This window comes from Balearica regulorum, chromosome 18 (genome assembly GCF_011004875.1).
Source record: "Balearica regulorum gibbericeps isolate bBalReg1 chromosome 18, bBalReg1.pri, whole genome shotgun sequence".
Classification (NCBI taxonomy): Eukaryota; Metazoa; Chordata; class Aves; order Gruiformes; family Gruidae; genus Balearica; species Balearica regulorum.
In genome coordinates, this window is record NC_046201.1 from 6,631,789 (window position 1) to 6,655,723 (window position 23,935).

General features: G+C 37.7%; 1 protein-coding gene across 8 annotated transcripts in view; it reads left to right on the top strand.

Moving 5' to 3' along the window:
- The window catches only part of CA10 (carbonic anhydrase 10), a 203,577-nt gene that overhangs the window by 171,714 nt on the left and 7,928 nt on the right, over positions 1-23,935 (top strand). For all 8 annotated transcript variants that reach the window (XM_075770470.1, XM_075770469.1, XM_075770468.1 and 5 more), the window contains 2 exons: positions 18,271-18,366; positions 20,274-20,346. In XM_075770470.1, coding sequence (XP_075626585.1) covers positions 18,271-18,366; positions 20,274-20,346 — 169 coding nt within the window. The remainder of the gene's footprint in view (positions 1-18,270; positions 18,367-20,273; positions 20,347-23,935) is intronic.

Sequence of the window (23,935 nt, forward strand, 5' to 3'; positions counted from 1 at the left end):
TTAAAACGTTTTGGCTCCACTGTGATCTTATATATGAACTTCACATTCATTTTTGTATGTATCTTACTTGATGTACATAAGGTATTAGCAAATAATGAAGTATCTAGAAATTGCTAATACTGTAGAAATTAGCAAGTCACTAGAGAGAAAACAGAATTTTTAAAAAGACACAGACTTCTTTACTAGCACAGAAGAACACATCAGTGTTGTGATGCCATCCGTCTTTCAAATGATCTTGTAAACTCATCAATATTTTTGTTGTGATCATCAAACAATCTTTAGGCTGCTTGAAGTAGATCGATTTTACCTGTGTACTGATAGACGGTATTCCTTATTTTGTGATTTGAAAGTGGCAGCTTGTAACTCAAAGTGAATGACCATTATTAAATCTAAAGACGTACATCGTTTAAAATAAAAAATTAAAAAAATGCGGAATTCTAGAAAACCAGCAGAATTACTGACCTATAATCTGTCCTTTAATGAAAATCTGTCCTTTAATGTTTGTGAAGAGGAAAATAAAAGTGCAACAAAGAGCTGGAAGAAACCATCTGTCTCCTTTTAGCTCCTTGTTTTGTTTAGAGTTGAGCCTGAACCAAAAACCTAATTCAGACACGACCAGTGTTTGGAAGTGGTCACATCGTGGTCCCCTTGGATATTCAGAACTGCTGATAGCTGCTCACAACAGACACTAATGATAACCCTTGTAATGCTTTTTGTCAAATGCTTTATGGTCATTAACACATTCCCCGTTAACTATCAATTACCTTACAGTGTAATTATTTTGCCGATTTTACAAATGGGTAGACTGAGACAGAGAGGCTGAGTGAACTGCAGTCATGCCAACAGACCATGGCGCAGCGAAGACCAGAACAAGAGATTTCTTGGTGTGAAGTGTGGGAAATTTTGGGCACCTGATTTTTCAAAATTCATTTGTAGTGGTAGATGGGTAACTTAGGCAGGTCTTGTCACTTACAGATAGTGAAAGTTAATCACCCGAGTACACACTGTGCAAACTGCAACATCCAACTGTATTAAAGGACAGTCATGAATTTCCCATCATATATGCACAATATTTTGCCACTCAGAAAATCTTTTACCATCTATACCCAAACTTGTCTCTTACCAGCTACTTTTTAAGGTTCCAAACTTGTAATATAAATGTAACAAGAGAGGCAGATAAAAACAATGCCAAATAGAGAAGACAGTAGTGTAAGAAATATGCCAAGCTAAGTAAATCTCAGAATGCTTTCTTCTGAATTGCAGTAGGGCTGTAAGCATTGCCAATATTAAAAGTCAATGAAGCAGCGAGAAGAATTTACAAAGATGTATCCTCAAAGTTCATGGAATGCTGATATGGTAAATATCTTTAAAAATGTCTCTAAATATATAGCAATTTTTCTTTGGATGTATAGTCTCAGATTTATTGAATCATTTAATTATTTTGACAGCCTTCAAACTTTGAGATGTTGATTGATTCTAATCAGTAGATCTGTAACTGAATAACTGTTTATCAAATTGCAGTTAATGAAGCAAATAAAGAAATTTATCCTTAGCATGCACGCATTTCATTTGTATGCATTACTTACACTATTCATCTGTGTGGAAAGTGGAGCCTTACCAGTTTTTACAAAACAAACTGCACTATGGTAACAACAACAAAACAACGATAGGCTGCCCTTGTAATTTTAATTCACATTGGAAATCTAATTTACAGCAGTGGCACTATGTGTAAAAATAAAACCCATGTATGGCTGTGTGAACTTCTCCAGCTGCAGACAGTAAAACTATTGCCAATAACTCGAGAAAGAACAGCATAGCCTTTGTAATCTGAAGTCTGTGACCTGCTGCAATGCATCAGCTTTCAAGTTTTTGGGCCAACTTTTCTAGAGTGGCAAGCCCAGCAAAAGCTACAAATTTTATATATATGTTTGTGTGTGCATATATATATGTATGAGATAAAAACAGCAGCAATTGAATGCTGAGCTGTATTAAATGAACAATCCACTATTAATAGTTGGCTAGGAAATATTAGGAAATAGGAAAATATTTTCCTTTGTTGCTTAAGAAGCTGTCTTTGGCATTTTGATTCATGGAAAATTTTCCTCTTCCTCCTCTTATTCTGAAGCAACGTGAGTAGCTCCTGCTTTAGGTAGGTTGTACTGTGGAATTGCTAAAGTCTTTTTTGCTTTTATTGCTGCTAGTAGTTTTACCCTTCTCCCTATTTAACAGTGGGGGAACCAGAAGGAAACAACTGAGGAGCTGACAGAACCCCAGCTGCTGGTTGCCCCGTCTTTGATCTGTTTGGCTCATTGACTGAAGATGAGGCTTGTCATGGCAGCAGCATCCTCATTCTTTTGTTTGCTCTGAAGTTTTGTCTGTACTGATATTAGAGCTTGTTTTTGTAATACAGATGGGCCTGTATGGTCAAAGGTACTTTGTTGGAACAGAGTTCCTGGAAAATACAAGCAGATAACTGCAGAAGTCATTGGCAATTGAGCAATTCAATATCATCACTCAGTAACATTGTCTCATCTACTCTGCCACAGTGACCTCTAATTCAACCTCAGCCAAAGAGACCACAGTGTTTTATCTGGGTCTTTTTAAGTAGTAGGAATTACATTGTCAAAGTAGATCTGTTTTTATCCATGATGAAATTGTTTATTCTCCAGATTTCAGTTGGCTGAGAACAGTGCAAGTATGATGAGTGATTAAAAGTGCACAGAGCTGTGAGCAAGCTACTGCTGATCTTCTAGGCCCGCGTAATAACTTGGCCCTGTTCCACCCATGAAACTCCCCTTGACATCAGGAGGATTTGTGATGGTTGCCAGATGCCAGGCCCCAACTCCACGATGTTCCTCTACTACTGGGTATTGAATACTTCAATGTAAAGTACAGCAGGAGCATAAAAGGCTAAAAAATAACTTCTGTTCTATTGTTCCTTGTTAAATATTTAGAAGTTCTAGCAAAGATAAGGACATCAAATCATTAATCAGAAGTACAAATATAGTACTTTCACATCACTACTCAAAGTATGAGCAGATTTAGCCTGTGTCTGTTCTTCCAAATATGTTCTATGTTAAAGGCAGTTCTTGTGTCATCATCTTTAATACAAACAGCATATGCACTTTGTAGTGCTTCAGATAACACAGAATAAACTTTGCTAAAAAATTACAGAATATAAAAGTTTAGTGCTCTAAAGCTGGGAATTCAGAAGGTTGGGGTTTTTTCAGCCACAACATCAATTCTACTGAATCGCAGCATCACTCTGTACATTTAAATTATACCTTAATGTTGCCCTCCTCGTATGATAAAAAGCTATAGAATAATATTTTTAAAGCAGAGTGAAGTTTGGGACATTTGGGATCTTTTGCATTTCAGAAGTTCAGTGATTCTAATTATGCAACATCAAAGCTAAAAAACAGAATGCAAAGACACAGTTCAGCAATACAAAGAAAAGGTGCAATACTGTAACCTGCCAGAGCATCTGAACTTATTTTTCTGTGCTTTCAGAAACACTTGCAAGAGCAACCTGTGACATCCTCAGAATTACGTAGACAGCAGAGGAGCAGCGCTGCCCTTTCCCACTGCGATGGCCCCTTGAAAAAGCAGCAGTCTGGTTTCAGACCTATATTCACTAACCTCTGAACACCACTGCGAAAGGCAACTAGGGTATATTTAAGGACCATTTTGCTCCTCTAGGAAATGCACAGTGAGGAATGGCACAGCTGGATAGCAGTGCTAGCATTAGAAGAATGACAGGTTTTAAGTGACAGGAAGAAACAGGGCAGAAAAGGGCAGCGGAGAGGTTTGGCGTTCATAAAAGCAGGGGAATATATGGGTCTGAATATGGGCAAGGAAAACATCATGGACTGAGGTGGCACAGGCATCATTATAGGACAGTTTGAAAAAGAGCATGACTCCAAAGGAATCCAGCCCGTGCTGGGCAGTCATCCACTGGCGTGTTTTTGATTTCATCTTTTCATCTGCTGGCAGTAACCAAAGTCGACAGGGGCTACTGGAGCAAAATTTAAGTCCATTAAATGAAGGTGGGCATCCTCAGTTCTGCACAGAAATATAGACTGACTTGATAAACCAGCTGAGTTTAGTTGAAATTGCAGGGGGAAAAGTAGACAAATAGAAATTTGGACTGCAGCACAAAAGCCAACAGCAACTTTCTATAAATGTGTTTGAGAGATGTAATGCCCCGAAGTACTAGCAAATGCGTTTTTACATCTCATCCTGAGTGTCTTACAGATTTTTTTTTTTTCTGGAAATGTCCTAAAAATCTCAACCTTGATGTTCAAACTCACAATTATTTTGAGCAAACCTATTTCCCTGGTGAGTTGCCCTCTTTTCTTCTGCAGCAAATTTCTTCTACTTGACTCCCAGTTCTGCACAAAGTGATTTATTAGAGAGATTGCATTTTTTTCCCCTTCTGGAAAGTGTCAGTTTCTGAACAAGATCAAATAATCTCCTGTGCTTCAGTATTGACTAATTTTAATTATTAAAACCTTTCTCCTAGGAAAAACTCTCCATGCTGTTTGCTGAGAAACCAGCAATTTTTAATAGAATTCAGGAACTTCTTTTCTTGAGGAGATCAGGGGACACTGGAGACAGAATTCTGACTTTAAACTGAGCTCACAGTTCAATGACATTTTTTTAAAAAGTAGGAAGAACCAGTTTTTTCCTTTCTATTTTTTCTATGTGCCTCCCTTTAAACTTGCAATAATGGCCTTTGCAAAGGCTGGAGTAACAGTAGCATGTAATTTGTTATGCAGTAAAGCTTTATAATTCATTTAAATATATGAGATTAAGCTGAACACATACTTTGTATACATACTACACTTATTAAAATCAGAAATCAATCTTTTATTAGATATCATTTTAGTGATATGCAGTCCCCATTGCCATAATTTTATATGGGATACTTTCCTCACAACAGCCCAGCAAATTGACATTGTTAAAGTGTCAATGAAAAAAAATAATAGCTACATTTGTATTATAATTTCTCAAATTTAAGTTCTCAGGTTTTCTAGTCATTGACAAATAATTAGATGTTTTAGCAAGGTAATAGGATAATTGCACTGTTGCTTCATAACTCAAAATCTAAAAACGGCACTATTTGCATTTAAAGTATAATGCAACTTTGCCTACAGACACTACAAACCAGCTTCTCTTATCACAACAACAAATTGTTTACTGCAGTATAATGAAGTCAAATACATGCTTAATGATGTAAGCTTGACAAAGTAATACAGTAATTTATAGAGTCAACATTATCTTCAATTAGGTGTCTACTTTGGTTGAAGAGTTCTTAACATTACAGTTCAAAGAGCTGGATTTTTATCCGCTGTAATTTTCAGCTCCATTTCATCTGTGCACTAAAAGAAAGGTTCCCTTTCTCTGTGCAAGAGCCATACCACACGATAACGTACATAACAAAGAAATTAAATAAAGGAAGCGGTGGCAGGCACAACATTAGTCCTAACTGAAGAAACTACAGCTGGTCAGATCTGTGACTAGTAATTTCATGGGGAAAAAATAAGACAAAACGCACAGGAGACATTGCTTGTATTAAATGATTTATTTTTTTTTTGCTCATCTAACAAAGAGCAGTACCATTGCAGTCACTGTGCATGAACAGTCATAAATATTTGCATGATTTTGTGAGATTGGCATGAGTTCAAAGCTAACCACAGTATTTGCCCCAGCCCGGCATTGCAGTCACACGGTGAGCGCACAGCTCCCTTATTACATGGGGAAAGCAGGACCCACGCTTCACTCTAAAACCACCATCCTCCCAAGGATGCTTTGTCAGGCAGAGGTGGCTGCTCTCAGGGATGGGAGAGGAGCAGGCAGCATCCTCTGCTCGCTGCCTCCCATCCTCATGATCAGTAAAGGAAAAACCACCGAAGGAAACAGTGCTGTGATGAGGCGAGTTGAAAGCCGGGTGTTGCAGAGCTGCAGCTGTACCTTTCACAATCCCTCACTTCATTCAGACGTTAATCCCCCATGGAAGTGCCAGTGCAGATCCCCATTCAGTGAGTATTTCAGGGCTCTATAGCTCTTCCAGTGGGAACTGGAAGCAGCAAGAAATAGTGTGTGCTATTTGCACGGCAGTCGGAAACATTCTGAAGGCCGGGCCCTTTGCCAGCGAGAATAAGGAGCTGCTTTCACGGCCTGACTGCCAGCAGAAAACAGTTTACTATGTGGACAAAATTAATTTCAAAGTATTTTGATTGGGTCATCACCCAAATCACCTTTTCTAATTGCAGAAAGTCCAACAGACTAAAGATTTCTTCAGGAGTTCAGCATTTTGGAGCATGGCATATTCCTTGGTTTTCTTTCATTAAGGGAAAAATCTCTGTTTGGCATTTCAGATATTTCCATGCCAGTATTTTCAGCATTTCAGCTACATAAATTAACCTGCAAATGGATAAAAAGTGTTTTCTAATTGGGAGGGGAAAAAAAAAAAAAAAGCTTTGACTTCTGTTGCCTGATGTCAAAAACCTGCTGATACAAGTTGCAAGTGTGACTTTACTGCTGCCCCTTTCATCACCATCATGACCAAGAGGCATATTTCGAGTACTAAAGGGGCTCTAGACTCATCTATGTTTAAAGACAGACATGTGAAATACTTATGTTACCAATTTGAACCTCTGTTGTTACACTCCCCCCTCTTTCCAGTGAAAAGATGAATTACCAGTTAAAAGATTCCAGATTCATAAAGAGCCAAATTATATAATGAACACTCACACGCAGGATCCCCAAAGCACTCTGTGCTCAGGAACCTCTATTCTACAAACCTCAAACCCCATTAGGCTGATCCGCTTTTAAGGTTAGAGAATCACCTGTAGCACCATGGCTTCCCCCTCTGTTCATTCATCCCTCTGTCTAATTCCTTACTGAAGCACAAGTCACTTTTTTACGATGAGGCTGTCTGCATAACTGATTTTCTTCACCCTTTTGTCTGTTTAGTGTTCACATCTTGCTGCCCAAAAAGCCCACAAAAAGACACATCAGGTACCATGTTTCTTTTGCAGTTGCAATTGATTTTCATTATTTTTCATTGACCTTCACTTACTAACTTTAAAAACTTGTGAATAAGTGTAATTTGGGGGCATATTCCCAAAGGTAACTCTCAGCTTTACTTCCTAATGCTTAGATGGCATTTTCAGATGGTTTTTTATACCTAACATTTGTGTTATACAGACAAGTCAAGCCATGAAGCAGAGGTCATTGGTGTTTAGCTAGTCTGAGCAACAATTACCAATGAGTTAGGAAAAGGTTTTTACTGTGCTGAAATACATAATTAGAAAGTTTCTGAAACAAATGGAAGAGGAGGGGTTCTTTTCTTGTCTCTATGAAGCTGAGACATTTATTGTTGTGGATGTAGGGAAGCAGCTTTGAGGGATGATATAAACCAGGAAATTGCAGAAAATACCTTTAACAAAGAAAACCACTGTTAGATCTTTGAACTTCAACCAACCGCAGTATAATTAAGGCTGCTGGAATGGCTTCTGTGATCATCATCTTCCTCTGTAAATGGCAATCTGCAGTTGTGTGGCTGTACCGAACTGCTCTTGCCATGTGGCAATTTTCAGTGCCCTTTACAAGGTACCCAGAAGAACGTGTTCTTACGATAAACAAATGCTGCTGTGTGTAATTTCATGCCCTTTTAATTTATGCTGTACTGCATTTGTTGAGTCGTGTTTGCCAATATCCTACTTCCTTTCACCAAATCTGCAGATAGAGCTAAAAGGCTTGCTTTATAAAAGATAAAGGCTTAGTTATTACTTCTAAGTGTCAGTTATCTTTCCTACTGAGTATAATGCCACTCAATTCATTTAGAAACAAGATAATTTTATAGTTGTCTGCCTTAAGCTGTACTATCTCATACTCTTAGATATTTCATGTCCTCTTGTTTTGTCTGTGCTCATTATTTCTCAACTTCAAATTTACCTTTTAAACTACAAATGTGAAACTGTCTCTCATGCAATTTTCATAAACAACAAGATGCAGTTGTGCTTCCCTTAGCTTTAAAAGAGGCTTCCAGGATATTCTTAAACAAAAAACACCCCTTATTTTCTGCCTGCAGGGTAGATCTGTGCCTTCTTTCCTCTCTGGCTCTGCACCTTAAACAGGAAATCCTGGTGTGAAATTTCTTCATATGATTTCTAAAAATTTGACTCTGTAATATATCATCTCATCTACCACAGCATTAGTATCCTAAAGGACCTTCAATAATTCAATAAAACATTAATTCCAGAAATGCTTTTGGCTATTTTGAGTCAAACTGGGCTTCCTCAAACATTTCTGTGTTTGAGCACTCAATTTACATTCAAAGATTTAACTCTACGATCACTAGCAGTTATATCCATTTTAAATTGTTTTCCTCTTTTATCAGGCTTTAAATGTATCCCTGTAATCACTCTTCCATGTGCCGGAAATCCAAGCGTCCCATAGCCTCCTGTCAAAACTATTTATGTTCTGAGCTTCTTTTTGCACCTTTTATGGGTGGTGTGTCACAAATTGTCAAGGATCAGTAACACAAATAACACTGCATAACATGACATTCATATCTAGATGCTTTCCCCAACACTGTTAATGTTACATCTCACAACATTGTTACTGGAGAAGTGCAGCTATTCCCATGTCAGAGATGGCAAGCTGGGCAGAAATGATAGGAAGATTTGCTTAAGGGCAGAAAAGGAGTTGAATGTAATTTTCCTAAGTCTTAGGTGAGCAACCCAATCACTAAAGGGGAAGGAGACTCTTGAGAGAAAAGCATGCGTCAATAAATCATTCAGAAAGATCCCATGAGACCCTGTGTGTGCTTTCTCATTTAACTTTCAATGGATATACTATTAATGCTTTGCAATTCCATTGGCTTAGAACAGAAAATCCCATCTCACCAAGTGCATATGTCTATCCTTCACATTTATGCACCGCTTTCCCTTCCCAAAGGGCAAGTAAACCATCTCCCTTTCTTCCTCTCCTCCCCGCAAGAGCAGCCAATTTCCACAGACCCTGTGTCAAGTTCTTCTCCCATCCTACACCTGCCAGCAGGGAGTGGGAAGGAGAGGTCACCCAGCCAGGCACCGTGGCAGGAGCAGCAATGACAGACTGCATGCCTGTGCTGAGATCAGGTCACAGCCGAGAGCGTTTGGGTAGGCAGGCAGGCAGGCGCTGCTGCCCAAATGGGCTGCACAAGGACTTTCATGAGCCTCAGATGGTCCACACCAATAGCTTCTTAAAATACCACCTCAATGTTATTCTGTGCTTTCCTCATATACACACCTTACTGTCATTTTTTAAATGACATAAAATCCCAGGCTTCATTTTTGCCACAGAAAAATTACATTATTTAACAGTATGCGTCTAAAAAATTACATTATTTAACAGTATGCGTCTATAGTCAAGAGAGCAAGTAAAACTGACAATTGCCTTGTTTCTGCTTCTGGTTTGTAAACCTAACACTAACCTTTTCTTTGCTTGTTAGTTAGCATCAGGTATATTAAGCTTGACCATTTTTTTCCTACTAGATTATAAAATGAGGACAAAAGTGATAAGGCCTAGATCAACAACTAGATTTTCACTAGCCCAAATTCTATTAACTTTTGTTGCTCATTCTTTTATTCATCAGTTTGTGATACTTCTCTGTCTGCTTTTGCCCATCCTGTCCACCCTTGGAACTGAAACCTAGCTACAGATGGTACTTTGGCAAGGTAGACAGAGCTGTAGTGGCATCACAAGTTGTTAGAGAAGGTTTGAACTGTCAATGCATCTCTGTCACACCATTCGGTGACCTTGCACATGTGTCCTTTTGACTCAATGTCTCAGGGTAACGCAGTGAACCACAAAAATAGCATCAATCACTACTTCACCACTTTTTCAACTTGCCAGAACCATTTTCTGCTGCTTTCTGGACTGATTGCTAAAAAAATACAAGAATTCTCCCAGAAATTCAGAGCACCATTATATAACCAAATCTCCCAAATGGAGCATTTATAATGAATTCATCATCATGGTGTCTGAGCATCTGTTGTATTTAAAATGAGAAAACAAATGTAGTGTTTAGTCAGAAAATCCTGCACGAATCCAGAAATGATGATAGGCTCATCTAATAGCCTTTTTTCCTACATTACCCCATTCTCTTTTAAGATGTAACTTTTGTAGATGATGGATTGGGTCAGTGCCAAATTACAGCTTGCAATGAAATTTTTGCATCAGCCAAGACATAATCAACATTAAACATTTGAGTCTAAGACTTCATTTTGATCTTCATACAGAGTGAATTGCAGAACAGTGTCATTTATTTATGTTTACCCAGCCCTTGCTCATCTGCTAACAATGAATGACAAGAGCGGTTGACTGGCAGGTCAGCCAAAAATACCCCATGTTTAGAGTAATCGGCAGTGGAAGGCTTCAGCAATGACTGCCCTGTCAAAAATTCTCCTGAAGTCACAGAGCAACCAGCATCACAGACACATCTATGTACCTCTGGGGCTCAATTTGGATTTTTCCTTCATTGTGTTTCCTACTATGTGGAAGAGAGTACAAATGATTGTGACACTTGTAACAGTTCTGGCAGTATTTGGATGGCAGGAATCCATCACCTTTCGCGTTTATGTCTTCAGCCTATCGTTTACTTAATTTTTTGATGTTAGCACAAAGGTGAAAAGCCTGAATAGCAAATTCTGACACATAAACAACCCATCTGACCTCTTCAGCTAGTAATTTGTACTTTTTACTGTAGTCCTTTGGACACTTAAAAGAAACATCAAGTTTTAGATATTGGCTAAAATAGTCTTTTTTCTTACTTACAAATGAATTAAAGAAAGACTTACAAAAAAAATGAACATATAAAAATATTAAAGAGAAATACTTTAAAATCTTCTATACTTCAATGAGGTCATATTTTTCATACTTTCTAGCTACAATGGTTGCATATAAACAAGGAATGAGTATGTTTTGCTCTGTTAGTAGCCTCATCAGTGTAAGATAGCAGGTCAGCAGCCAAAATGGCTGTCCTGCTTCACAGCTGATTCTCACCGATCTCTTTTCAAAGTACTATTAAACATCCGCTTAGAGTATCTTAGAACAGATGCCCCAGAAAGCCTAAGACTCTCACTCACCTTTCATTTGTATGTCTGCATCTAGAGATAACTACTTTAAACCTAAAGCAGGCAATGCTACTTTTTTTTTTTTTTTTTTAAGAATCATAGTATATGCTGAAAATAACAGACAGTGTTAACTGCTTACCAGGGAACAACCCTGATAAAGCTCATTTGTTGAACAGAGGTATTACAAGTTAGTTCTTGTTCCCAACTGGTCTAATGAAGTGTTAGACACCATTTGCAGTTTAAGTGCTAATTCCTAGTGTATCATTATTTCTAGTAAAGGTGATTTTGGAGCCAAGTACAGTTAAGCCTTGACTGCATTTCCACTTTACTGCATGATGCATTATTGCATTTCTTTGGACATGCTTTTATACAGCTGTCTGCTCAGAAGCAGGAAAAAAATGAGTTCCTTCCTCGCATTCTTAGTCTTATTCTTTTAAGTAAAAAATAATTATAATCCTTTTTATTTATCTAGGATACAATTGCTGGCATATTGCTATAAATGTGGATGACAAGCTTTTCTGTCAAACCAGTATTTTATAGACATTTCTTTTAAATCATGAAATAACTGTCAAAAGCAGTAAACCCCCAAAAAAACCCCAACACAAACTACATTCGTCAGCAACAGCCTAAAGAACCTCATTTTTAATAGAGAGAACATTAAAGAGAGTCAGAGACAAAATTATTTAAAACAAATGGGTTTTTTTGCATTTCTCCTTTGTTAAACTAAGCTAATCTTTTTATACGATTTTAATCTTAAAACCACAATAGTTTCCTAAAATGCTAAGTAAACTGCTGGAAGTATAGGTGGTGATGTAAAATTTATTCTACCAATTTAACAATAACATAAGACTACCTCACTGCTGTAGGCTTATATATAAAAACTAACAGACAGGTAGATCTATGGATTAATTAATAAGTATGTGGGTAATACCACCTTGGCAGATCTTAACATTTCATGGTAGAGTACCCTGTGCATGAGAAAAAGATGGTTTTGTTTTTCAAAGATAATTACTGTGAATCATAATTTCTATCTTCTTAAACAGCATTCTTCTGAGCCCACTAACAGCCCGGTCCTCCAGCTGTTACTTTGACTAGGCTCACTGAAAGCATAAAGGGAACCGAGAACTGGACCAGATAGTTAAAATTCTTACCCTGCTTGAATTGTAATGACTTGTGCCTTGAGCAAGCCAGGAGTATCCACCAAGATGCAATAATTACATATGTACAGTCTTAGTGCTATGGGTAAGCGTGTGTGGGCAAACAAGGTTTGACCATTATAAGAATTCAGGAAAAGACATCATTAACATCCAGCTCCAAATCCTAAACAATTATGAAAAAACTGCAATTGCTTTTCTTTCTGGAATAGTCCATGTGATATTTAGGCCTATTATTAAGCAACACACTGTAAAAATCCTTCATCACGTGCCAAAGATAAGAAAATTTCCACTGCATCACTGCCAGGTATTGGTCCAAGAAAACAAGACAAATCAGGACCACAGGTTCTGAGGATCCCAGTGCATGTTCTCACAGATGCTGCTATACCTGCTTTCCGTGAAGCAGGGGGTATGTTTAATTTAATTTAAGACAAATCTAAATATATTTTTGTCAGCCACACAATTTACACATCCGAGAAACAGGGGACATTTGAAAAAAACCCTCATTTCTTTCACGAAGTGAGGACCTCAGATCTCATACCTGTTCAGATCCACAAAATTAATACCATAAATAAGTCTTAGGTGATATGACATTACTGCTCTTTCCAGAGGGTTTTACAAGACCCGTAAGAGAAACTATATTTTAACACTGGAATATCAACTGTTATTATTAATAGATTTTAACTCATTAAAATTATTTTCTTCACTGGACACCTGCCATGCAGAAATTACATTTCTTTTACTGTTTTTATTAAGTTTTGGATAAACAAAAATGCATAATTTTTTTTCCTTAATAAGATCTTAGCCACTTTTTACAAGGACTCTGAATCAAAACAAACATTTAACTTGTTTTCTTCAGCAATTCCATTTGCTTTCATTCCCTGCTATGCTGGAAACATGCTTTGTGCTTGCTCTCAATCAGGTCTCCCAACAGTTTATCAGGTAGCACAGCCTAATACAAATATTATAGTTACAGATTAGCTGTTCCTTGCTGCCATTCACTTTGTGGTTTAAATCCCTCGTCATTTACAAATCAAAATGTTTCTGCACTCAATTATAACACTTCCAAGTGTTATACCCAATACCAATAAAGGGTATTCCGTTACTCTCACGACAACTGTAGAAACATTTAGTGCGTAAAATGTTGTGATACTCTAAATTCCCTGTTTCATATTTCTCCCTGTTTCACTGCAGCAGAATGTCTCAGTGTGATCTAACTATTTTTATAAAAGAGTTAGGCATGCACACAAGATCAGAGCTCTGTAACTCACAGAGCATCTTTGTCCAAGTTAAAAAATTGGTAAAAGATTGCTGAAAAGAGTCCCAAGAATTTTTGGCACCCACAACCATCAACACAGCAAAGCGCCTCCTTTTGCTTAGCCCTGGTGAAATACTACAGAGAAATACCCCACTACTAGCTCTGTCCTGCACATTTCACCTGGGTGAAGAATCAAGAAAAAACAGCAAAACACATTGCAGAGGAAAACCAGTACAAAAAATGTCAGTACTACGAGTACAGGGCTGAGGTTTATTAAAGTACAGGCAAAGAACAGGTTATTACCATTATAAACACACATGCACGTGTGTTGGGAAAGAGAATTAGTTGTTTTCCCCACAGTGCCCAGAACATGAGCCATAATATCAGCCTATCTATACTATTTTGCCCCAAAGCGACAGTCTATCAGGCTGAGGTGACTGTGCTCAGTAGATTACCCTTAACATACTGTCATCAGCTCCGGCTGACATTCCCAACACCTCCAGCCTCAGGTGTCTAAAAAGTGCTGTGTCTGCTCCTGGTCCAGCACACGTTCTTGGGTGATGGAACAAGGGCACATTCTGGATTTTCATCAGCTGAAAGGGAGTAATTAATCTTAATTCTCGTCTTCTCCCTGAAAAATAGAACTTCTATAGCTCGAGGAAAACAAAGAGCTATCAGTTGTTCTGTGGCAAATTAATCTTAAAAGGGGAATCTTCCAAAGAAAATCAATAGCTTATAACAAGATTCTGTACTGCATTTGAGCCCTGAAACTCAAACTAGAATCAAAGGGTACTTTCAGCATTGCAAGTTTGCTCTTGTTGTGCTTTGTTTTTAATACAATGTCATCATTTGAAAAAGTGCGATTTTGACATGTGTGTGGCTTCACCGTCATGGAAGGCTGTACTAATACTTAATCCAGACTGTAAGATTACAGGTATTTCAGGCAACTTTAAATAAATTATTTTCAAAAGATGAAATTTAATAGGGAATTATTTTTTTTTTTTAATCCTGCATGTAATATTCAGTATCTAAGACATCTTTATTCATCTGTACCTTTCTAAATTTGTCTGTTCCATGTGAGAAACTTTGAAAATTATGTCTCCTTACATGGTCAATTTTTTTTAAAAAAAAACAAAAAACCTAATTAATTTAACCATGGTGCCATGGAAACAGTTTTAAAATTAATTTGGGTGCAGGGAGGAAGAATACAACTCTAAGACAGAGAAAATGACAGGTTTCAGAAGGAAAAAAGCCTGTCTTCATTCAGCACTAGGATCTTTGAGAAACAATAATGCATAGCAAGGCAAGAGGATCTTTTCAAACTATAGCGAAGCAAGATTTCTCAAGCACGCTCTCCAAAATGGTTCATTACCAAACTGAGACGTGATAAGGGGAGGGGAAGTGGGGCAGAGGCATACAAACCTGCAGGAATGGGAAACTTGAAATGAAAACCACTTGAAAGCTGGTACCACTTTACCACTGGTAAAGAATGCCAAAGTTCTCAGACAAGTACTTTTCTTGTAAAGACAGTGCAAATCAGGGTTGAGAGATCATTTATAGATCAGTAAATAACTATTCTAATTTCTAATCAGTTCAAGTCTGATAACTCATTCCCACAAATACCTATTGCCTGCCTGTGTGAGTTTTGCACAGAGTGAATTGATGTCTGACATTGAGAGAGGTCTCCAGCAAAGCTGGGAGACTATTATGTGCTGATGCCCTGTGGTCAGTTGACCCAGGCTGGATGCCAGGTGCCCACCAAGCTGTTCCATCACTCCATTCCTCGGCAGGACAGGGGAGGAGAAAATAAGATGGAAAAAATCTCATGGTAAAGATAAAGGCAGTTTAATAAAACAAAAGCAAAGGTCACACGCAGAAGCAAAGGAAAACCAAAAGATTTATTCTCTACTTCTCATCAGCAGGCCGTGTCCAGCCACTTCCCAGGAAGCAGGGCTTCAGTATGTGTAGCGGTTGCTCCGGAAGACAAACGTCATAAAATAACAATTTTCCCCTCTTCCTCCTCCTTTCTTTTAGCTTTTATTGCTGAGCAGATGTCGTAAGGTATGGAATATCGCTTTGGTCAGTTTGGGTCAGCTGTCCTGGCTGTGTCCCCTCCCAAGATCTTGCCCACCCCCAGCAGCCTACTGGGGAGGGGGAATTTTGGAGAGAGACCTTGCTGCTACCAATACACAGCACAGCACTGTGAGGGCTGTTGTGGGGAAAATTAATTCCATCTCGGTCAGACCCAATACAGGACCGTATCTCTCATTGCAATCTAATGTTATGCAAGACTAGAACTGCAGTGGACAGTAGGCTCCTTGCAGTAAGTCTGGGACAAATATCCTATATGTGGTCACATATACTTCAGAATCTTTCCTTATTTCCATAAGTCCTATCAGTAAAAATGAGAGTTTGACATTGACTCGGCTTCCAGGGGTGGAAGGAGAATTTGGTCCTTACCCGTTCCTGCACTAGACATTTCAGTTGTTAGATAAACTAAGTTAATCTAATTCATTGTTATTCTGGGACTTTGTACAGAAGAAATTCTAGTCTAAAGCAGATTTCATCACTTTTTTTCCTTGATAATTCACAAGTTAGTTTGGCTACCAGAGTAAATAGTTGTACATAAAAGGAAAAATACGTTACTAAGCCTAAAAATTTCAGTGAGCGCACAGTCCCCAGAACCATGATGTTACCAAAGTTCAGTAGTACCACCAAGTGATAACTAACAAGCCTATAACCTCTATATGCCATAGAGTAAATGCTCTCATTAATTCTTTACAAGACCTTTAGAAAACATACTGCATTCATCCTGCTTCCCAGCTGTCAGAATTTAGTAGATGACTTCACTGGCTACTTTGACATTTTTACTTTTTCGTTCCAGTTTGGTTTGTTTGCTTGCCTTAAAAAATGCCTACAGTGTGAATTGTAGAAAGGTCAACCAATAATTTGAGTTACTTTTGTCCTGTCTGGATTGGGAACTAACACCTTATAGTAGTAATTTTGACCCTTACCTTATTTTTCTGGTCTGTGAACTGTTAGCTGTAAATAGTAAAGCTACGTGCCAAGGATCTTCTAATCTTGCTAATGCAGACATTCTCTTTCCTTTCAGATTTTCCACTACCCCTTTTTACATCAACGTCCAAGCACTAAAAGAGCATTACTAAGGGATTTGGGGGGTGGTGGGAAGACAATGTGCTTGGTGAATTTTTATATTAGGAAAGCTCATAAGATCCGATTCTGAGTAGTTTACTTGTAAGAAGAATATATTTTGCAGTCAGGGCAGAGTGTAGAAAATAGAACTGTCTGAACGCTCCCAGAGTCTGGACACATCATTTATTTCTCAACTTATCATAGACTGAGATAATAATGGTGTAGGTTACACATAAATTGGGATGCTATTATAATTCAGATCACTACTAGTACACGTGCTGGTGGAAATACATTTGGATGGCAAAGCAAGGCTTTGTCTTTAACTTGATTGTGCACTGCAGATCATATAGGGATGTCATTCTTGCAGAGAAATCCTTGCAATTGTATTTCACTGCTGAAGCACCAGACATTGCATTCATCCAAAAGACAAAGTCACCAATGCAGGCACTAAACCCCATTTCAGTGGGTTTTTGGGTGAGTTTCTTTTCCTGACTATAAACATGGAAAGCGCACTATGATGAAGTTTCTTTACTGACAGTATTAGTCTTTGGCCATTTGCACAGTTAAAAAGATTACCAGACATAGATCAAGTTAATACTCATCTTGTTCACAGTATGTAAGTCCAGAAATTTCAGTGGACAGCCTTTAGATTTAGACCAGCACACAAGACAAACCTGATTTTTAAATACAAACATCAGGCTGCTACAATTCTGAAAGTGCCAGAAAAATGACCTTACTTTTCTAATTGACATCTGAAAATGTAGATAGATATCTTTAGGCTAAATAAAGCTAACTAGCCTTTCAAATTCTTAGAAATACTTAACTACCTCACAAGTTCCTTAAAGTTGTTCATCTTTTTTTAAAAAAAAAGTGAGGCTACAAATTGCAATATAAATGGTAAGTGTCCAATGATCCCAGACAAATCAAATACCATTGTTCTGGGTAAGACATTTACATATACAGGGAGAGAGATGAACTGTGCCTTCATCATTTAAAAGTTCCAGCAAGTCATAAAACTAGAAAGCAGAAGGAAAGCTGTAGGAGCTAAGGAGAACCTGGTTAAGAACAGCATAGTAAGTGCCTAACTGCAGGAGCTTTTGTAACAGAGTTTGTAAAATTTGGGACCAATGAATATTAGTATTGTGAATTCTGCAAGTGCTGGTTTAAAACCGTTCCAAACCCATATCCCATATGTTTCTTCAAATATTTCACCCCCTGACTCCTCTGTGTTTGGCTTGAGGCTGAAAAGTACAGATTACTTGATGCCCATGGCAAGTGCTGTTGCAACAGGGAAACGCTGTCAACCCCTGCAGTACAATTCATAACTTGATGTGGGTAAATTCACTTACTGGCAATTTAGAAGAAAACATGCTGGTGCTGTGCCAGTTGGAGCCAGACGGTGACTGAAATTATTAAAATCATGCGTGCTGCAAACCTGAAAAATTGCACTGTTACAAAATATCCTAAGCATAGATGGGATCCTAATACAAACCACTTGGTGTATAGAGAGTATTTGCAAACAGCATATGGTATGACTTGCTACTGTTTAATTGTAATCTTTCCCTTCCCTGTTTTCCAGGTTCAGCTAATCCACTATAACCATGAGCTGTACACAAATGTCACAGAAGCTGCAAAGAGTCCTAATGGGTTAGTGGTAGTTTCCATATTTATGAAAGTAAGTATTCTGTATTATCAATACCTAATATATAGACAATGGACTTCTTTTCCCATGAGCTGTAAATCTAGGACTTGGACTCCTCAATATACTATAGCAACGCGTAGAGGGTCTGATCTGGAATCCAGAGACAGCATCATCCTAGAAACTGAGTACACAATCTCTACTCCAAAGCATTTACAATGTAATGTACGGAAAATGAAGAGAGATGGGGGGTGGGGGGGGAATCCTTATATCATAAATGTCACTTATTACACTTTAATGGCTACACTGGAGAAACCTTTCCTCATTTATATCCTCCCCCCCCCCGCAAATGTTGTTCCTATTCTGCCATTATGTATCTCTGTTTCATCAGTCTAAAAAAGCATTTATTTCTGAGTAAGTGCTTCATGCCGAAATAAATAGGTTTCATCATCTGATGATGATGATAGGTATTGGATATCTATTCATTCTGTTTAGTACTAATCCCATTTCATAAGGTAAAATTTCTGACAAAGCATTAACCTTAGAGTTAAAATATGCATTTCACAGAGCATATTGAATAATTAGATATTAAAATTGCCCTTATATAACAGGTCTAATATTGAAAATATTTAGGCTAACTTTTTTCATCCAGAATATATTGTATTACAACCCAACAATCTGACTTGAATTTGCGCAAAAGGATAAAATTGAAGCAAGCCTTCAAAATGCCCAACGTGCCAATTTTGTCTAAATAATGCATAATGTTCTTGCCGAGTTGCACACCTTCTGCAATGAGCAATAAAATTTAGTATCTGCCTCAGCTTATTCTTCTCTAGGCCTCTCTCACTGGCATGAAAAGATGTATTCTATTTTAAATGTCCAAAGTAGTTACAAGAACTTCTAAGTGAAGAAGTAACTATCTTAATTTCTACAATATGGAACCTGAGCTGAATTTTCTCGAAGGCTACCTGTCAAATAGAGCTGGATTCCAGTTTTTCCAATAGCCCATTTATTTTCCTAAATCTTAATTAAGGTTTTTTGTGATGTTTTCCATTTTCAATATAAATTTATTTCATTCTGGATAAATGCTAGAGGTATAACAGCAGCATCCAGTGTCTGATAAAAAAGCCACATCAGAATAATTGAAAGATAAGTAGGATATTAGAAGGCTAGCTACAGAGTTACTAAAACATCTCCATAAAAAAATGTGACGCTGATTTTCTTGCTCACCAATAATAATTTTGCCATTTGCAGTGCAATAATATCTTTCATTAAATTACTGTTGATAATCAACAATTATATTTTTGATAAAGTACATACACACACCCCACCCCCTAAAAAAACAAAACCAAAACCATAACCCAACACACTAACAATGCCTCTAAGCCCTCTGTCATTTTTCCTCTAAATCCTCTTCAGGTACGCTTACATTAACATAGTCTGAACATTTTATGTGTATGCATACATATTTGTGAGTGTGTGGGGGTGATATTTGGGCATTTCATACCTCTATGTAAAACAAAGGGAAGGCAGATTTTATTTGCAGTCTAAATAGTCTGCTGCAAGGAAAGAATATTTCTCAATAAATAGAAAAAATAACAGAATACTATATGAAAATCCTGCCTAATTATATTAACCACTTGCAAATCCCATCATAGATGTTGGGGAAGAAGCCTGTACTCACACACGTAATTAATTAATTTCTATTCATCCTGTTCTCCCATCCCTGTTTTTTCAGATTTATTTTTAGATACCAACTTTCTAACAAGTTTTCTTAGAAAAATATCTAAGTAATTATTTCTTCTTCCACAACAGTGGGGAAAAAAAGGCTGAAACAGTTTGAAGGAGTGGCAGGAGATCAAGAATGAGTGTGCATACACACATAGAACAGACAGGAAACGTTTGTGAGAAGATTCTGACATTGTGTATTTTCTCTTCTGTAGGTATCTGAATCATCAAATCCGTTTCTAAATCGTATGCTTAACAGAGACACCATAACGAGAATAACGTATAAAAGTAAGCTTTTAATTTACTATGGCTAACAGCTGTATGCTTTTAGTATCAAATATCGTATTTAGCAATCCACTGAAACAAGAGGCACTTCATTATGGGCAAAAATTACAAAGTTTGCATTGCCAGCAACTCTGCATGATAAACCTGAGAACCTGAAAAATCTAGTAAGGTCATCAGTTCAATTGAATTGTGAACTTCAAAGTCTATTTTATGTTTGAACAACCAATAAATGAATGAAATTATACTTAAATACATATAACTATTCACACAGAATACTGAGGAGAAACTGCCTACCGTTAGCAATAAATGTAACATGCAGAGCAGCCTGGATTATATCAAATCAAGTTATGGTAAGATGCTGCATCATTAACTATGGATTTAGTATTCATTAATGCTTTCTTTTTGTACAGAAGAGTTATGACATTTCTATTCAACTATTGCTACATTTAATGGCTATATAAAGAAGTCATTAACATAGCATGTATGTTTGTCGGATTCACATTTAGAAAGCCTTTAACTGATAATGCTCAATAATACTATGTTAGTGTATTGAACTTGTGGAAAACTGGAGCCTAAATATCAGTGAAAGTTAGGCTCATTTAAAGAAAGTAATGAAAAATACATACATCTCAACGGAACAAGTTAAACCTCTTCTCCTGAAAAACCTTACTGCCTTTGCCAAATATTCACTTGAATTCCAAGGAGCCATTAAGTTACTAAAGTTAAATGATACCAGAATTTAACTTTCAGAAAGCACACAGCAAACTGAAAAAATAAGTATTGTAAAACTCAGCCTTCATTTATTATTCTGTAAACAATGACTTATCATTTTTCATAAGCTTCATTAATTTTGCTTTTGTTTATGAAAGCTGGGAGAGAGTTGTTCATGGTAACTGGAATGAGACTGGTTGTCAGGACTCCAGGGTTTGGTTCACAATTCTACTAGGGTTTGCCTCAGTTTACCTCTCCATAAATTAAATATATTGTACTATATACTCTGCAGCAACAGTGTTACTTGGAAACTTTTGCATCTGAACCTCCAGAGAGCTTAAATATCCTTTCAACTTCAACAAAAGTCACTGAACTTCAGGTTTATGAAGGAAAGGTTTAGAGAGATTTCTACAGACATCCCTAAAGTAGACAGTCTGATTTCTCTCCATGGACTCCATCTTTTCCCCCTCCCTGCAAAGCCAGGATTGTAAAAAGAAAAAGTGTAGATTTGACACCAACGTAAAGTGAAAGCACAGAATTTTACTTACTAAATCCTGAACAAGAGAGCACTAGAAAGATTTCAAGTCTTCCTGTACAATACAGAATTTGAACCACAGAGCCAATCCAACCCCATCCTAAACTAGATAGTTCCTTGTCCTCTCCTATAACACACACCTTTCTTCCCACTGATGATTCTCTAATTTTACCTTACAGTTCACAAATCTTGTTACATCTTTGGTCCAAATAAGAGGCCTCTTATAAAACTATATTCTCCATGATACCTAGAGAAAGGAAGGCAACAGTGCCCCTCAGAACACTTTTTCCAGATTGTTCTATCAGTATGAAATGTTGTCTTCTCTGCATGGAAGCAGCAGCAGATTAGCCCAGTTTTTAAACTGCCTGTCTTGATTCCTTGCAAAAACACAGCAATACTGTTCTGCTAGAGCTTCCTACCCAAGTGCTGCTGCAGCATCCTGGAGATAGGAACTTATCATTAAGGCAGTATGTGCTTTTTCAGGCTATTTCACTCCCTAATTGCATATTCCTGGCTTCTGTCTGGGGACCAGCCAGAAGATTTCTGACTATACCACTGAGGAAGCTGCTTTTCCCCATGTACACACAGAGACCTGCCAGGTCTCACACACTGAATAAGAGAAGACTCCTGCCTCATTTTTCCCATCATTTCCCATCATGCATTTACATGAGCGTCACAGCCTTTCTTGTGCTCCTTGGCCCCACGTGCTACAATGGCTGGCCAGCAGAGCAAAGATTAGACAACTTGTGGTAGCTCAGAGCAGAGGAGAGGCCACGATTAGGGGATACGCAGCTCCACAGGGCGGGAAGGCACCAGCAGCATCTTTCCCTTGCTGCATGAGTGAGCATGAAAACATCACCCACGCTAGCAGGCAAACACACCTTCCCAATTCAAAATATTTTCTTTGTACGCTGGACTTGTAAGTAGGCATTCCTCTTCTCTGGAGTTGACAGCATCCTACCACTTTTCAGTAGCTGTTTTGCCTCTTTAGAAGGAAAATGCAATTCCAATCACATCTAATTTGGGTTTACTAAATGACAGTTCACATGAAGATGAGCACGTAACATAGGCTGCAAAATCAATGATTAACAGAACTGTTTTAATTTTCAACCACTGATATCACTAACAAGTTTATCTGTTAAAATGAAATCCTTGGTAGACACAATGCACGTAATATTCTGCAGGGCACTGGGTTACTTCCTGTAGTAACAAGTATTGACTAGGAATTTTTTTGTGTAAATTGGGAATGTGAAAGTGTTATTGAAAGTAATTTTGCAGTTGTCTTGCATGATGGATTATAGCATCATTGCTGAAAACTAATTTTACCTCTTACATTGCGAGGATTTCTATTCTGCCTTTAGCAGCTGGAGTTTTTTAGCTTGTGCTTTAGGGGTCCGCTCCTGAAGTCAATACTCAGCAGGCTGCTGACAAAATGGCCAGTCCCAGTGTGTTCAGTAGGAGCGAGGAGTGAATGATAAGTGAAGCGTAGGTTCAGAGTCAGGACAGTTAGTAACATAACTAAAGTACCTTTTTTTTTTTTTTTAAAAACAGCAACAAAATTAAGAGCTATCTTTGCTGCTGCATGAAATTTCCATGGGCAAAATGTAAAGTGGACCCCAAGGAATTTTTAAGCAGATTTTAAATGCTTATTTTATTCTGTTATCACAGCCCAAAGAATCTACTGTGAACTAGTTGAAACAAGCGTTCTTTCAAACAGGCTTTAGTCAAAAGCTATGTGAATATCTCTAAAGAAAAACTGCTTTTAATATTCCTCTAAGTATGACATTTGAGAGGATAAGTTAGCTTTCTTTCAGAACAGTTATGCTACATTGCTTTCACCCAGTGTTTGCTTAACATTGGAAAGAAGTATCATTTTAGATTCCCAAAATTCCATGTGAAAAGTTGGGCTTGTCATTCTACACCAAAGTACTGCCATACATTCAGCTAGGCAGAACAGCTGTAAAATTCTGAATTTCCTCAAATTAATCTTTAGCTATTTTATAGGTAATATACAAGTGAATAAAGTATTCTGAATTTAAGAGATTACCCTGAAAAAGCTTAAAAGATTCAGATTTCTGGAAGTAAGAGACTTAATTTCTCAAGGTTCATGTTTCAGTGCATTCTCTGAAGGACTGAGCTCTTGCAGCTCCTGTCACAAGCAGTAAAAGCTCAGTGGTCTCAAACCAGGCCCATGGGACTAACCTCAGGTATTCAAAATGAGTCTCTGTCAGCCTGAGTCTAAGTGACTTGTGAAGGCTGGTAAATGGAAAAACTGTTTCAGGATTAAAAAGCTGTTGATCTCTACATTCCTTACCCTGTAAATCTAATCTAGTTAGAGCTGTACTT